Source organism: Bubalus bubalis, chromosome 9, assembly GCF_019923935.1.
Source record: "Bubalus bubalis isolate 160015118507 breed Murrah chromosome 9, NDDB_SH_1, whole genome shotgun sequence".
NCBI classification, from domain to species: Eukaryota; Metazoa; Chordata; class Mammalia; order Artiodactyla; family Bovidae; genus Bubalus; species Bubalus bubalis.
This window is the reverse complement of record NC_059165.1, coordinates 97900920-97913735: the sequence shown is the minus strand read 5'-3', so window position 1 is coordinate 97913735 and position 12816 is coordinate 97900920. Positions and strand designations below refer to the sequence as shown.

General features: G+C 45.9%; 1 protein-coding gene across 7 annotated transcripts in view; it reads right to left on the bottom strand.

Annotated features, from left to right (window-relative positions):
- LOC102408909 (mucin-16) overlaps positions 1 to 12816 on the bottom strand; it is a 115546-nt gene that overhangs the window by 77637 nt on the left and 25093 nt on the right. For 6 of the 7 annotated variants that reach the window (XM_044948171.1, XM_044948170.2, XM_025293602.3 and 3 more), the window contains exons 4-6: positions 10971 to 11081; positions 3398 to 9577; positions 1350 to 1454 (exon numbers count right to left, since the gene is read on the bottom strand). In XM_044948171.1, coding sequence (XP_044804106.1) covers positions 1350 to 1454; positions 3398 to 9577; positions 10971 to 11081 — 6396 coding nt within the window. The remainder of the gene's footprint in view (positions 1 to 1349; positions 1455 to 3397; positions 9578 to 10970; positions 11082 to 12816) is intronic. The other variant, XM_044948172.2, reaches the window with a different exon arrangement.

Genomic DNA, 12816 nt, shown 5'->3' with positions numbered 1-12816 from the left:
CTATGTTGCCCAAATTCCAGAGAGTATAAATAACTCAGGACCATATTGGAATAATCTCTAATTTAAAATGAGTGAAAGTAGAAAAAGGAAGAGAGGAAAGGTATGAAAATTAGATCACTGTTTTTTTCTTTTTTTGACTGGGCCCTGTAGCTGTGGTTAAGATGCTGCACTTCCAATGCTGGGGATGCAGGTTTGATCATTGGTTGGGAACTAAGATCCCACATGCTACATTGCACAGCCAAAATACTCCTAATGAGGACTTATTGTATAGCAGAGGGCACTCTAGTCAGTACTATATAATTGCCTTATGGAAAAAGAATCTGAAAAAGAGTGGATAGGGACTTCCCTGGTGGTCCAATGGTAAGATTCCATGCTCCCAATGCAGAGGACCTGGGTTTGATCCCTAGTCAGGAACTAGATCCCACATGCCACAACTAAGAGTTAGCATGCTGCAACTAAGACCCAACACAGATAAATAAATAGTTTTTTAAAGAGTGGATATATGTATATGATACATGAAACATTCACTTTGCTGTATGAAGCTAACACAACATTGTAAACCAACTATTCTCCAATAAAAGTTGTAAAAAGTTACATCATCATTATTTTGTTCCTTTGCTGTCTCCTCTCCTGGACTGAGAGAGCTCCACAGATGCAATGGCAAAGTGTTTTCATCTATGTATCCTTAGTTTATGTCACAGTCTCTAACACACAGTAAATTAATAATAAGCATTTTTAGAATTAAGTGAATATGTGAAGCTGACAAATTCAACCTTGAACTAAACTCACTCAGCCATGTTAGGAGGGAAGGAAAAGTAACACCTACCTGGTAACTACTTGACAAAGATCCAGCTGGGACAGGGAAGCCTATTACAACTCCATATAATTCTTTGTCCAAAGAAACAGGGCTTCCCTGGTGGCCCAGTGGTGAAGAGTCCACCTGTCAGTGCAGGAGACACAAGTTCCATCCCTGATCTGGGAAGATCCCACATGCTGTGGAGCAACGAAGCCTTTGTGCCACAACACTGAGCCTGTGCTCTAGAGCCCGGGAACCACAACTACTGAGCCTCTATGCCCCAACTACTGAAGCCTGCATGCCCTAAAGCCAGTACTCCATTATGAGAAGCCACTGCGATGAGAAGCCTGAGAACCACAACTAGAGAGTATCCCCTGCTCTCTGCAACTAGAGAAAAGCGTGCGCAGTAACAAAGACCCAACACAGCCAAAAATAAATGAATTAAAGAAAGAAAGAAAAAATTTTAATTTTTTAAAAAAGAAACATTTCATCCTTCTCAAGCAAGAAATAAAAGCATAAGTCAGATTATTGGGAAATAAAATGTTGAACCTACCTGTTAGACTAGCAGATGCAGATGCCTGGGGAATATGGATGGTGGTGCCTCCATGGGCTGCTTTATTGGGTATCTTTGTGATATGCTTCACAATGTCATCAGTCCCTGTAGGAGAAGGTAGGGGAGAAACCTAAGGTAACTCATCTCTTCCAGAAGGAGAACATGATCTAAATGGATCCACTTAATTTGACTACACAACTCAATTCTTCTCAACCATCTGTATGGACTGGAACCAGGGCTATATGTCTTGAGTGGCCACACCCATTCATAGATCCATCCATTCACCCAGAGATTCATCCATCCATTTACCCCTATATCTACCCATTTATTCTTTCATCCATTCATCCTTTTATCCTTTCCTCCTACCATGCATCTTTCTTTTCATATTTCTCTTTTCTTTCTTTGCAACTTTTCATCCCTATTTCTTCAATCTTTATTTCCTTTGATCCTTCCTTCCATCCATCTTCCTTATTTTCATCCTTCCCACTATTCATCCTTCCTTCTATACACCCATCTTTTCTTCAGTTGTCTCTCTCTTCATTCTCCCTTTCTTCCTTCCTCCCACCCAACCATAGTTCTACCTTTTTACCATTCTATTCATCACTTGCTTTCTGAACACCCATCACTCAACTACCAGGTAATGTTTTAAGGATGCATCAATCACATTCAATGTGTTTAACTTGGTTGTGAACTGTTAAAGCTAGTTTGAGAAATAAATCACCCTCCTGTACATATTGCCTAGTGAACAATTGCTGGAGTAGTTGGAGGGCCTCACTGGATTTGTGTCCAGAACAAAATCTGTGGTTGAACTCAACTTAACCATGGAATGAAATCCCCCTAAGTTCCCTCCCTCATCTGCTGCTCTTTTGAATGTGGTATTTCTCCTCCTAGGTCTTAAGGTCCTCCCATATCCACAGATACTTTTCCCCTCAGTTTTCATTCACTCCTTTTTCTTTCCCTTGCTGATTCTGTTGTCAATATAGAAACAGGCTCAGTTTAAAGAGGGAATCTTTCCTTTTATTTATGTATTATTTTACCTGTCATTTCAGTCCTCTAAAACTCAGCGATGCTCCTAGAATCTTTGAGGACCACATGTTGTCAAAGAACTCACTTTATTTCAACTTTGCTCTTCTGCAGCATTTGACAGAACTAAACATTACTTCTTAAAACTCTCCCTTCTGGCTTCTAGAAATCTCCTGCTTCTTCTACCTCTGACCATTCCCACCTAACTGAATGGTTAAGAGCATGGTTCCTAGTGCCATGCTTTTGCTTATATAGTCTGAATTCTTACTACTTACCAGCTTTAATGATTTTGAACAAATTACTCAACCTCTCTCTATATCTCTATAACTCATTTGTAAACCGAGTTTATAATAATTCCTTCTCAAACGGTGTTCCAATGGGAATTAAACAACTTACTAGAATAGCATTTGACACAGAAGAAGTGCTCTATAAACATTTGTTGCTGTTATTATTATTGCCGTCATTAGAATTAGCAGTAATGTTAGAACATCCATCATGGTACTCTTTACTCAACTGCTTGCTTACTTAGTTTTGTTTCCCCAATCCCCATCTCAGTGCCTGGAAATGAAAATAGATCAACATATAGCTTTTCTAAAGGAATTTCTGGTGCAGAAATTTCTAGGGCTTCCCTGGTGGCTCAATGGTAAAGAATCCGCCTGCCAATGCAGGAGGCATGGGTTCAATCCCTGGGTCGGGAAGATCCCTTGGAAAAGAAAATGGCAACCCACTTGAGTATTCTTGCCTGGGAAATCCCATGGACAGAGGAGCCTAGTGGGCTACAGTCCATGGGGTCACAAAAAAGTCAGACATGATTTAGCAACTAAACATCAACAAACAATCAGACTCCTAATTAATGCCATTTCCTTCTCCAGGGGATCTTCCTGACCAAGGAGTCGTACCTGGGTCTCCCACATTGCAGGCAGATTCCTTACCATCTGAGCCACCAGGGAAGCCCAACTCCTTTTTTACCTCTCAGGAAAGAAGCCAAGCCCCAAATAATGAGTGTAGGAGCTGTGGGTCCTTACTTGTTGACTGTGTTGAGTGTGGAATAACTCGAAAAGAACTTGTTACTGTTCCCAAACCAACACTCCCTGTCATTCTAGTGTCCACAGTGGGTGGCAAAGATGTCCTGTATGGCTGGGTCCAAGTCTGCAGAGTACTGGTTGTAACCAAGGGTAATTCACTCGTCCTTCTGCTCTCTGTGTCAAGGTTGGTGTCTACTGTGCTTGGGGTGGCTGCGGAGGAAGTAATCCAATGAGAAAGGGAGCTCATTGAATGATCAGTGGTATGTAAGGTTGAAGAGGGGAATGGTGTTGAAGCTGAAGAAGATAGACCGTTTGCAGTGGTAGACCTGATATCCTCCTTGGGGTCTGATTCTGTCCTAGAAAATGGACCATCTGAGGAGGTAGCTGAGATGGTACCTGGAACTCCAGATATGGCAAAGGAAGCCATGGCCTCTGACGTGGGAGATGTCAGTGTGTTAGTAAGAATGGTCTCAGCTGAAGACCGCATATCTGTGTGTAGGTGATGGTTACTTGTTGATACAGGCATAGAAAGACTGGATTCTGGGAGAGTTACGCCAGCAGATCCTATTACAGAGGGAGAAGCATAAAAGTGTGTGACTGTTTTCATTGGAACGTCAGTATCCTGTGTAGACAGAGACTGAACTGGGGCTGATGATGTCACAGAAGAGGTAACATCCATCTTGGGACTCTTCAAATCATGAGTGGACAGAGCCGATGCAGGTGTGTTCGTGAGTGTGCTGGAGCTGAAATGCAGGGTCACGCTTGTTTCCTTCAGTCCAGGCGTCAGATGGGAAAGTATCTTGGTCTCAAATGTTGTGGTCTCAAAGGAGGAAGGCTTTGATGTGGAAAGAGTGATTCCATCCATGGAGGAAGCAGGATATGTGATCCTCGAGGACTCAGAGAAATTTGAGCCAGAGGAACTAAGTTCATGGCCAGAACTGTTGGAACCCTCTGTGGTCATTGTGGTGTGCATGGAAGGAAGAATTTTCACTGTATCTGTGGAGAATTCAGAAGTGGAAAGTGTCTCCATGTTAGGACTACTCAAAGGTGGAGGTGAAGTGGTCACTGGTTTGAATATGGCATCCAATTTCTCTGTGGTATTCATGAGACCACTGGTGAGAAGTGAGGTTGCAGGGGTGGGAGAGGAGGGGCTCTTCCCTGGTACTATGGGGAACTGAGGCGAGGGTGACATCATGGCAGATGAATGCACTGAGGAAGATGGAGAGCTGGTTGATGTGTCCAAGGTAAGTGTGCCCTGTGATGTAGCCTCAGGGAGACCTGTCTGGCTGGTGATGGTCATTTCTGCAGATTCTGTGGTCATAGGGGATGCGGAGAGGTTGGTGATGATGCCTGCAGGGGTGTCTGGGGACACTGTGGATGGAGTGGGGCCAGGGATGAACGTGCTGCTGGAGGAGACGGGTTGTGTCTTAGAGAGCTCAGTAGTTGTATCAGTGGGAACTTTGGAAAGAAGAGTGATTTCCTCTGTGGTTGAACTGTTCTGCTGGATGGTGCTGGTTTCTCTAAGTTCAGGGCTCAGAGAGGATGTAGAGTCTGTCTCGATTGTCGTAGTTTCAGTAGAGTGGGGCATTGCTGTGGAAACAGCAGTCTCTCTAGAGGTGGAAACAGAAATGAATGGAGATGTGACATCGGATGGCTCTGAGTCAGCTGGGGTAGAGGAATGAACTTCAGGTCCAAAACTTGTGTTGACCCCATGGGTCCTGGCTGTGCTTTTGGAAGGCTGAATCGCCTCTGTACTTGTGGAGACTCCAGAAGTGGACAGTATCTCAATGGTGGAGCTGATGTTAATGGAAGGTGAACTGGTCACAGGTCCCAAGCCAGTGCCCAATGTGTCTGTGGTCTTCACCAGACCATGGGTAAGAAGTGAAGTCACAGGGGGAGGAGAGGAGGAGCTCCTCCCTGGTAATGTGGGAGACTCAGGGGAGGGTGATGTCACGGCAGATAAAGTCACTGGGGAAGATGGAGAGCTGGTTTCTTCCACAGAGGCAGGGCTTGTCCAAGACACATCCTGGGGACCCCTGCTCATGAGAGTATTCATCTCTGAATGTGTAAATCTCTGAGTCACAGCTGGGTGAGTCCCTGCCCCAGAGGCTTCGGTCACTGTGTTCAAGGTAAGTGTGCCCTGTGATGTAGCCTCAGGGAGACCTGTCTGGCTGGTGATGGTCATTTCTGCAGATTCTGTGGTCATAGGGGATGTGGAGAGGCTGGTGAGGATGCCTTTAGGAGTGTCTGGGGACACTGTGGATTGAATGGTGCCAGGGCTGGAGATGCTGGTGGAGGAGATGGGTTGTGTCTTAGAGAGCTCAGTAGTCATATCAGTGGGCACTTTGGAAAGAAGAGTGATTTTCTCTGTGGTCGAAATGTTCTGCTGGATGGTGCTGGTCTCTCTAAGTTCAGGGCTCAGAGAGGATGTGGAGTCTGTCTCAATCATCGTAGTTTCAGTAGAGCGAGGCACTGGTGTGGAAACAGGGTTCTCTCTAGAGCTGGAAGGAGTAACAATTTGAGATGTGACATCGGATGGCTCTGAGTCAGCTGGGGTAGAGGAATGAGCTTCAGGTCCAGAACTTGTGTTGACCCCATGGGTCTCAGCTGTGTTTTCTGAAGGCTGAATCATCTCTGTACTTGTGGAGATTCCAGAAGTGGACAGTGTCTCAGTGGTGGAACTGATCTCAATCGAAGGTGAACTGGTCACAGATGCCAAGCCAGTGCCCAATATATCTGTGGCTTTCACCAGACCATGGGTGAAAAGTGAAGTCACAGGGGAAGGAGAGGAGGGGCTCCTCCCTGGTAATGTGGGAGACTCAGGGGAGGGTGATGTCACGGCAGATAAAGTCACTGGGGAATATGGAGAGCTGGTTTCTTCCACAGAGGCAGGGCTTGTCCAAGACACATCCTGGGGACCCCTGCTCATGAGAGTGCTCATCTCTGAATGTGTAAAGCTCTGAGTCACAGCTGGGTGAGTCCCTGCCCCAGAGGCTTCGGTCACTGTGTTCAAGGTAAGTGTGCCCTGTGATGTAGCCTCAGAGGGACCTGTCTGGGTGGTGATGATCATCTCTGCAGATTCTGTGGTCACGGGGGAGGTAGAGAGGCTGGTGAGGATGCCTTTAGGAGTGTCTGGTGACAGGTTGGACTGAGTGGGGCCAGGGCTGGACGTGCTGGTGGAGGAAATGGGTTGTGTCTTAGAGATCTCAGTAGTTGTATCAGTGGGCACTTTGGAAAGAAGAATGATTTTCTCTGTGGTTGAACTGTTCTGTGGGATGGCACTTGTCTCTCTAAGTTCAGGGCTCAGAGAGGATGTGGAGTCTGTCTCAATCATCGTTGTTTCAGTTGAGTGAGTAACCGATGTGGAAACAGTGGTCTCTCTAGAGGTGGAAAGAGTAACAACTGGAGATGTGACATCGGATGGCTGTGAGTCAGCTGGGGTAGAGGAATGAGCTTCATGTCCAGAACTTGTGTTGGCTCCATGGGTCTCAGCTGTGTTTTTGGAAGGCTGAATCACTTCTGTAGTTGTGGAGACTCCAGAGGTGGACAGTATCTCAGTGGTGGAGCTGATCTCAATTGAAGGTGAACTGGTCACAGGTCCCAAGCCAGTACCCAATATGTCTGTGGTCTTCGCCACACCATGGGTGAAACGTGAAGTCACAGGGGGAGGGGAGGAGGGGCTCCTTCCTGGTAATGTGGGAGACTCAGGGGAGGGTGATGTCACGGCAGATAAAGTCACTGGGGAAGATGGAGAGCTGGTTTCTTCCACAGAGGCAGGGCTTGTCCAAGACATCTTTTCAGCACCTGTGCTGTCTTCCATCTTTGTCACCTCAGTAACAGAACTAGTGTTCATATCAGGGAGGATAGTAGTTTTCTCTGTGAATGAGCTTGTTTCCTTGGAGGTGCTGGTTTCCCTCATTTCAAATATCAAGGAGGAACTTGTCTCAGCTTCAGTTCTTGGAGTCTCAGAGAAGCTAGACATTGGGATGGAAACAGTGGTCTTCCCTATGGTGATGGCTGTATTCATTGGGAGTACAGTTTTGGATGGTTCTGAGTCAGCTGAGACAAAGGAACGTGATTTGTGTTCATCATTGGTGGTCCTCATATTGGTTACTGCTGTGTTTTTGGAAGGATCTCTACTTAAGCTTTCCTCCTGATGGGTGCTGGTATCCCTCAGTCCAGCAGTCAAGGAGGATGTTGGCTCTGTCTCAATCTGTGCAGTTTTGGAAGAGTCTGGAGTTGATGTGGAGACATTGGTATCTCTTATGGTAGAAGAGATAACCACTGCAGATGTGGCTTCAGGTGGCTCTGTGTTGGCTGAACTAGTGATCCCCATATCAGTTACTGCTGTGATTCTTGAAGAATGAGTTGTTTCTGTATCGCTGGTGGCTTCTGAAGAGGTTAGTATCTCCTGTGAGATGTTGTTCACACTTTCAGATGTACTGGTCACAGGTTCCAAGCTTGTGCCCAAAACTTCTGTGGTTTTTCCCAAGTCAGAGGTAAGAACTGAGGTTGTGGGCACAGGAGAGAAGGTACTGTTCCCTTCTGGTATAGACAAATGTCCTGGATCTGTAGCAGCGGTGGTGGAAAGCTGGGTAGAACTCTTCTCTGCTTCCTTGCTAGTAAGATCTGGCTTCCTCGATAAAGTGACTTTAGGGCTACTTACTATTGTAGCAAGAGTGATCCTACTTGTAATGTCCCCCGTGGAGGTTTCTGGCTGAGAGGTAGTTGTGCTGATCATGTTCTCCAAAGGGCGTTTGGAAGGAGTTGTGACCCCTTGATGAGCTGAGGTAGTGGTTATGGCTGATGACATGGAACTCCTGGTGACCCAGTCATGAGTGGACAGAGAATCAGGCAGAGGAGTGGATGGGAGGACCTTGGGGCTAATCTTTGTATCTGGATGGTCCATGGAAGCCACTGAGACATGCATGGCTTCCGTTTGTCTTCTACTGGGAGTCCAACTGGTGCTTAAAGTGCCAGCAAATGAGGTGCTCATCCTCTCAACAACAGAAGTTGAGATGGGCACAGATGCAGTCTCCTCTGAAGGACTCGATGTTCTTACACTTGTGCTGGCCTCTGTCTTTTCAGCTGAATAGGAGGAGGGAATGGTTAGGCTGGTCCTGAAGGCAGCCACAAGGTCATGGGGGGTAGCCTCAGAGCCTGACTCAGTGCTTGATGCTAAGGATGAAGTTGTACCCATTGCAGAAATTGCTGTAGGAGAACCTGTGGCTTCCAAGCTTGAAGTCATGTTTGGAATGGTCCAGGGACCAAACGTTGGGGCTGGTGAAGCTGTGGATGGCCACATGAGTGGGTGCTCAAGAGCAGATGTGCTGGTCTCTGTGGCCAGGGTGCTGTCCATGGTGCTCACACTCTCCTCTGGCTTGGGCTTGGTAGTCAAGACTGAGTTGGTTTCCATGGTGGTGATACTTGGAGTGAGGACTGTGGTTACCTCCGTGGTGCTCACTGCTGCAGGAGATGAGGTCTGTGATAGTTGCCCAAGATTAGAGGCCACATCACTGGTCACTATACTTGTAATGGCCGCCAGCATCTTAGACCCCATTGAGGGGAATGTGACAGGTGGTGAAGAGGTTGTTTTTCCTTCTGAGGCATTAGTGAGGCTGGTCATGGCTTGGCTTTCAGAGGTCAGAGTTGCTAATATGGTTGGTTCTATGGAGGTTTTAGGCAATATGTCTGTGGTCCCAGGAGATCCACCAAGAGTCAGGTCCCTCCCAGCTGTCTGCTCTGACCTCATTCCAGTTGTCCTTGGAATCTGAGTTGGGCTGCTTTGTGGACTAGTCCCTATGGTGACTTTAGGAGCTGAGCCTAGGGGGATAGAGGACACTGTGCCCGGTGACTTGTTGGTCCCTTCTGGAGTCCCAAGGTGAGTGTTGGTCCAGTCCTCAGATGGGGAGCCTGAGACCCATTCTGTAGTTGTTCCTCTTGCTGGTGACTTGGCTGCTGTCATGAATCCTGAGGGTGAGTGCGGGAGGCTGATGCGGCCACTCCCTGTGGCCATGGACTGAAGGGTGCCTGGTTCCACAGTGGTCACCATAGGGACAGCTGCTGTTGAAGTCTTCTGAGAATTTTCCAGAGTATACCTGATCTCTGGGCTGATGCTGGGCTCCTGGGAGCTTATAATTTTCAAGGCTGTAGCCATTTCTGGGCTTCTTGTGGACATACCTGTGATTAGAAAGCGAGTTGGTAGGCGATATGCAAGCAATACAGAAAGGGTGTCCTCCTGGTTGACAATATAATTTGTTCCTGTGATTTCAATTCAAAATATTTCCTTCTTCTCCAGAAAAGAAAATATTTACCCTTTCCTACCATACTTCCAGAGTCTGGACACCAGGGAACATACTGATCATCCCAAAGTTGGATCAAAGTGGGTTGGGATTAGGGTGAGTGGGGGGAGGGCTTTGACTCATGTTGTTTGCTCAGAAGAAATTGCTACCTGGAACCCAGTGTATTGCATACCCTAAAAAGAAAGACTCTACAAGGAAGGGCATGATGAATCTGGACTCTACCCATGCTAGAGACTTTCCTTACTCTGTTTTTACTTTCCTCCTTGGTGCCTGCTCTTGTTGAACCAGTTTCAACCTACAACTTGCAGCCTCCTCTAGATGTCCTAAATCTTAGTTCACTGAAAGGCCATGTAAGGATTTCTATTTGAGAAGCAAGAGACTAGAAGGGCGACAGAATTCTTTTTCTTTGCCTTCAACCTCTTTCAAATTCATCTGTCTCCCTGAACCCTTTTCCCATCCTTGAGGAGAAGGACATGTAACTGCCACAGGGGTGAGAAGCTCAACCTTCTAAGAGCACTCTTTCTGGGGACTACTTTTTTAGATTATTCTCACTATGGTGGCATGGCCAAGGACCATGATCCCTTCTTCTACTGCAACAAAAGAAACCTATATTACCTTAAGTCTGTCTGTGTCCTCCCTATCAACACAAGATTCCAGGGATGATCTCTGATTTAGAAACAAAGTGGGCAGAGAACTGGCCTTGTGACATTTTCTGTTGCTGAATTGATTGGCTATTATTAAGAACAATACAAATAACTAGGGTGAAGCAATAAACGTGTTCCATGAATACAATCTCTAGGAAAAAAACAATCAACATCCTCAGAGGGGCAAAAAGCCAAAGAAATCAATTTCAAACCTTGTCATTTTACTTCCTTAAACAATCCAACTTTTGACCCCAGAGATGAGGGGAAAGGACCGACATGGGATAGCCTTGAAGGAAATAGAGATGATGGGCTTCCCTGGTGGCTCAGTGGATAAGAATCCATCTGCCAGTGCCAGAGACATGGGTTCAATCCCTGGTCTGGGAAGATCCCACACTCCTTGGAGTAACTAAGCCTGTGAGCCACAACTACTGAAGCCCTCACACTCCAGAGCCCATGCTCTGCAACAGGAGAAGCCACCTCAGTGAGAAGCCCACGTATCGCAAGTAGAGAGTAGCTCCTGCTCGCCACAACTCCAGAAAAGCCCATGTATCAACAAAGACCCAGCACATCCAAAAATAAATAAATAAAATTATAAAGAAGAGAGGTAGAGATGGTGCTCCTACTTACCCACACTGATCGTAGTCATAAGAGATGCAGGATTACTGGTTGGCTGAGCGGCACCTCCACGTTCTCCTTGACTTGGCTCCCTGGCGATAGTGGCCACAGACTCATTTGGCCCTGAAGTAGAAGACAGAGGTGTTACCTTTGATTGCCTAAGAATATGGATCTAGTGAGAGAATATGGATCTAGTCAGTCCTTCTCCTGGACTGACTAGACACTGGATTCTCACTAGACACTGGATTAGCAATGCCTTCATTTATCTCTCAGAAGGGATTTAAAGAATAACTGTCTCTTTTACATTAAATCTTATATTAAATCAAACCCTCAAGATGGTCATAAGGGATGAAAGGCTTTGTGTTAATTGTGGGGACTTCTCACCTGATTGGTTTCAATAAAATAATTTTCTGACAAAAAAAGAACATAATTTTTTCCTTTTTTAAAAAAAATTATTGACGTATGTTCGATTTACAATGTTGTATTAATTTCTATTATACAGCAAAGTTATACAGTTGTACATATTATGTATTCCTTTTCATATTCTTTTCCATTATGCTTTATCACAGGGTATTGAATATCGTTTCCTGTGCTGTACAGTAGGACCGTGTTGTTTATCCATCCTATATATAGTAGTTTGTATCTGCTAATCCCAAACTCTCAATCCTTCCCTCCCCACCCCTGGCCCGCTTGGCAACCATAGTCTGTTCTCTATGTCTTTAAGTCTGTTTCATAGGTATGCTCATTTGTGTTGTATTTTAGATTCCACATATAAGTTATATTATATGGTATTTGATAGCAAGTCTATGCACCGAAATGAAAAATCCCGCATGCCTCAGTGAAGATCCCACATGCTGCTACTAAGACCCAACACAGCTAAATACATAAATATTTTTTTAAGGTAGATTCTGCCTAGGAGGTATTAAAGCAGATCCCTGGCAGCCATCTTCTCCCATTCAGTCACATCCACAAAAGCTTAGAATTCCAATGCAAAGGAATTGAGGGTTCTTACTTGTAAATGGGGTAAAATTGTCAAGGACTGGAGCAGATCTGAACTCTGAACCAGAGGACCTCTCCTTGGTAAGTGTAGTCTCAGCTATGCCAGATATGGGGACCTTTGGTGGTTCATCCTTAGCCACTGAAGTGGTGATGTCCACAGTGGTCATCCCAGGGGTCCTGTCCTCTCCTGTAGCAGTGCTCAGGGCCCAGCAGGAATCTTTTGGGGATCCAGTACCTGGGAAAGTGTTGGTTTTCTGAGACTGAATGTTTGTGGATAATGTGACTGGTGTCAGTTCTGAAGCAGGAGGAAGTGACATGAGGACTGTGGGTTTCCGTGCTTCAGAGGAACTGGAGGAAGGTAAGATGAAGCTGGGAAAAGAGACTGGGGAAAAGAGGAATTTGGTTTCTTCTTTAGAGAAAAAGCTTCTCCATGATAGTGTCCCTGGACCTCTGCTCACAGGAGCAGTCATCTTAGTCATATCCAAGGGTATCCCTTCCCAGAAATCTGTGATTTTTTTGTCCAGAACAACTGCATCCCCAGGCTTCATCCTAGTGGGACCTGTTGATGTTGTAAAGGTAATATGTAAAGATTCCATTGTAAAACTGTTGGAAGAGGAGGTAGAACTGTTGGCATTGGTTCCTTTGAAGATATTGGATATCCCCAAGGACTGAGCAGGGCCTGGGCTACATATTCTGTCCTGAGATGTGAACTCAGTCCTGGTGACATCAGTAGCAGCAGCACCATCCACCTGAGAAGGGATCGTGCTTCTCTCTATGGCTGAGCAGGTCTCCCTTGGCCCAGAGGTTTCAGTGGAAACAGGTTCTTCCTGAGTCCCGGTAGATACAGGATAAGTGGAAA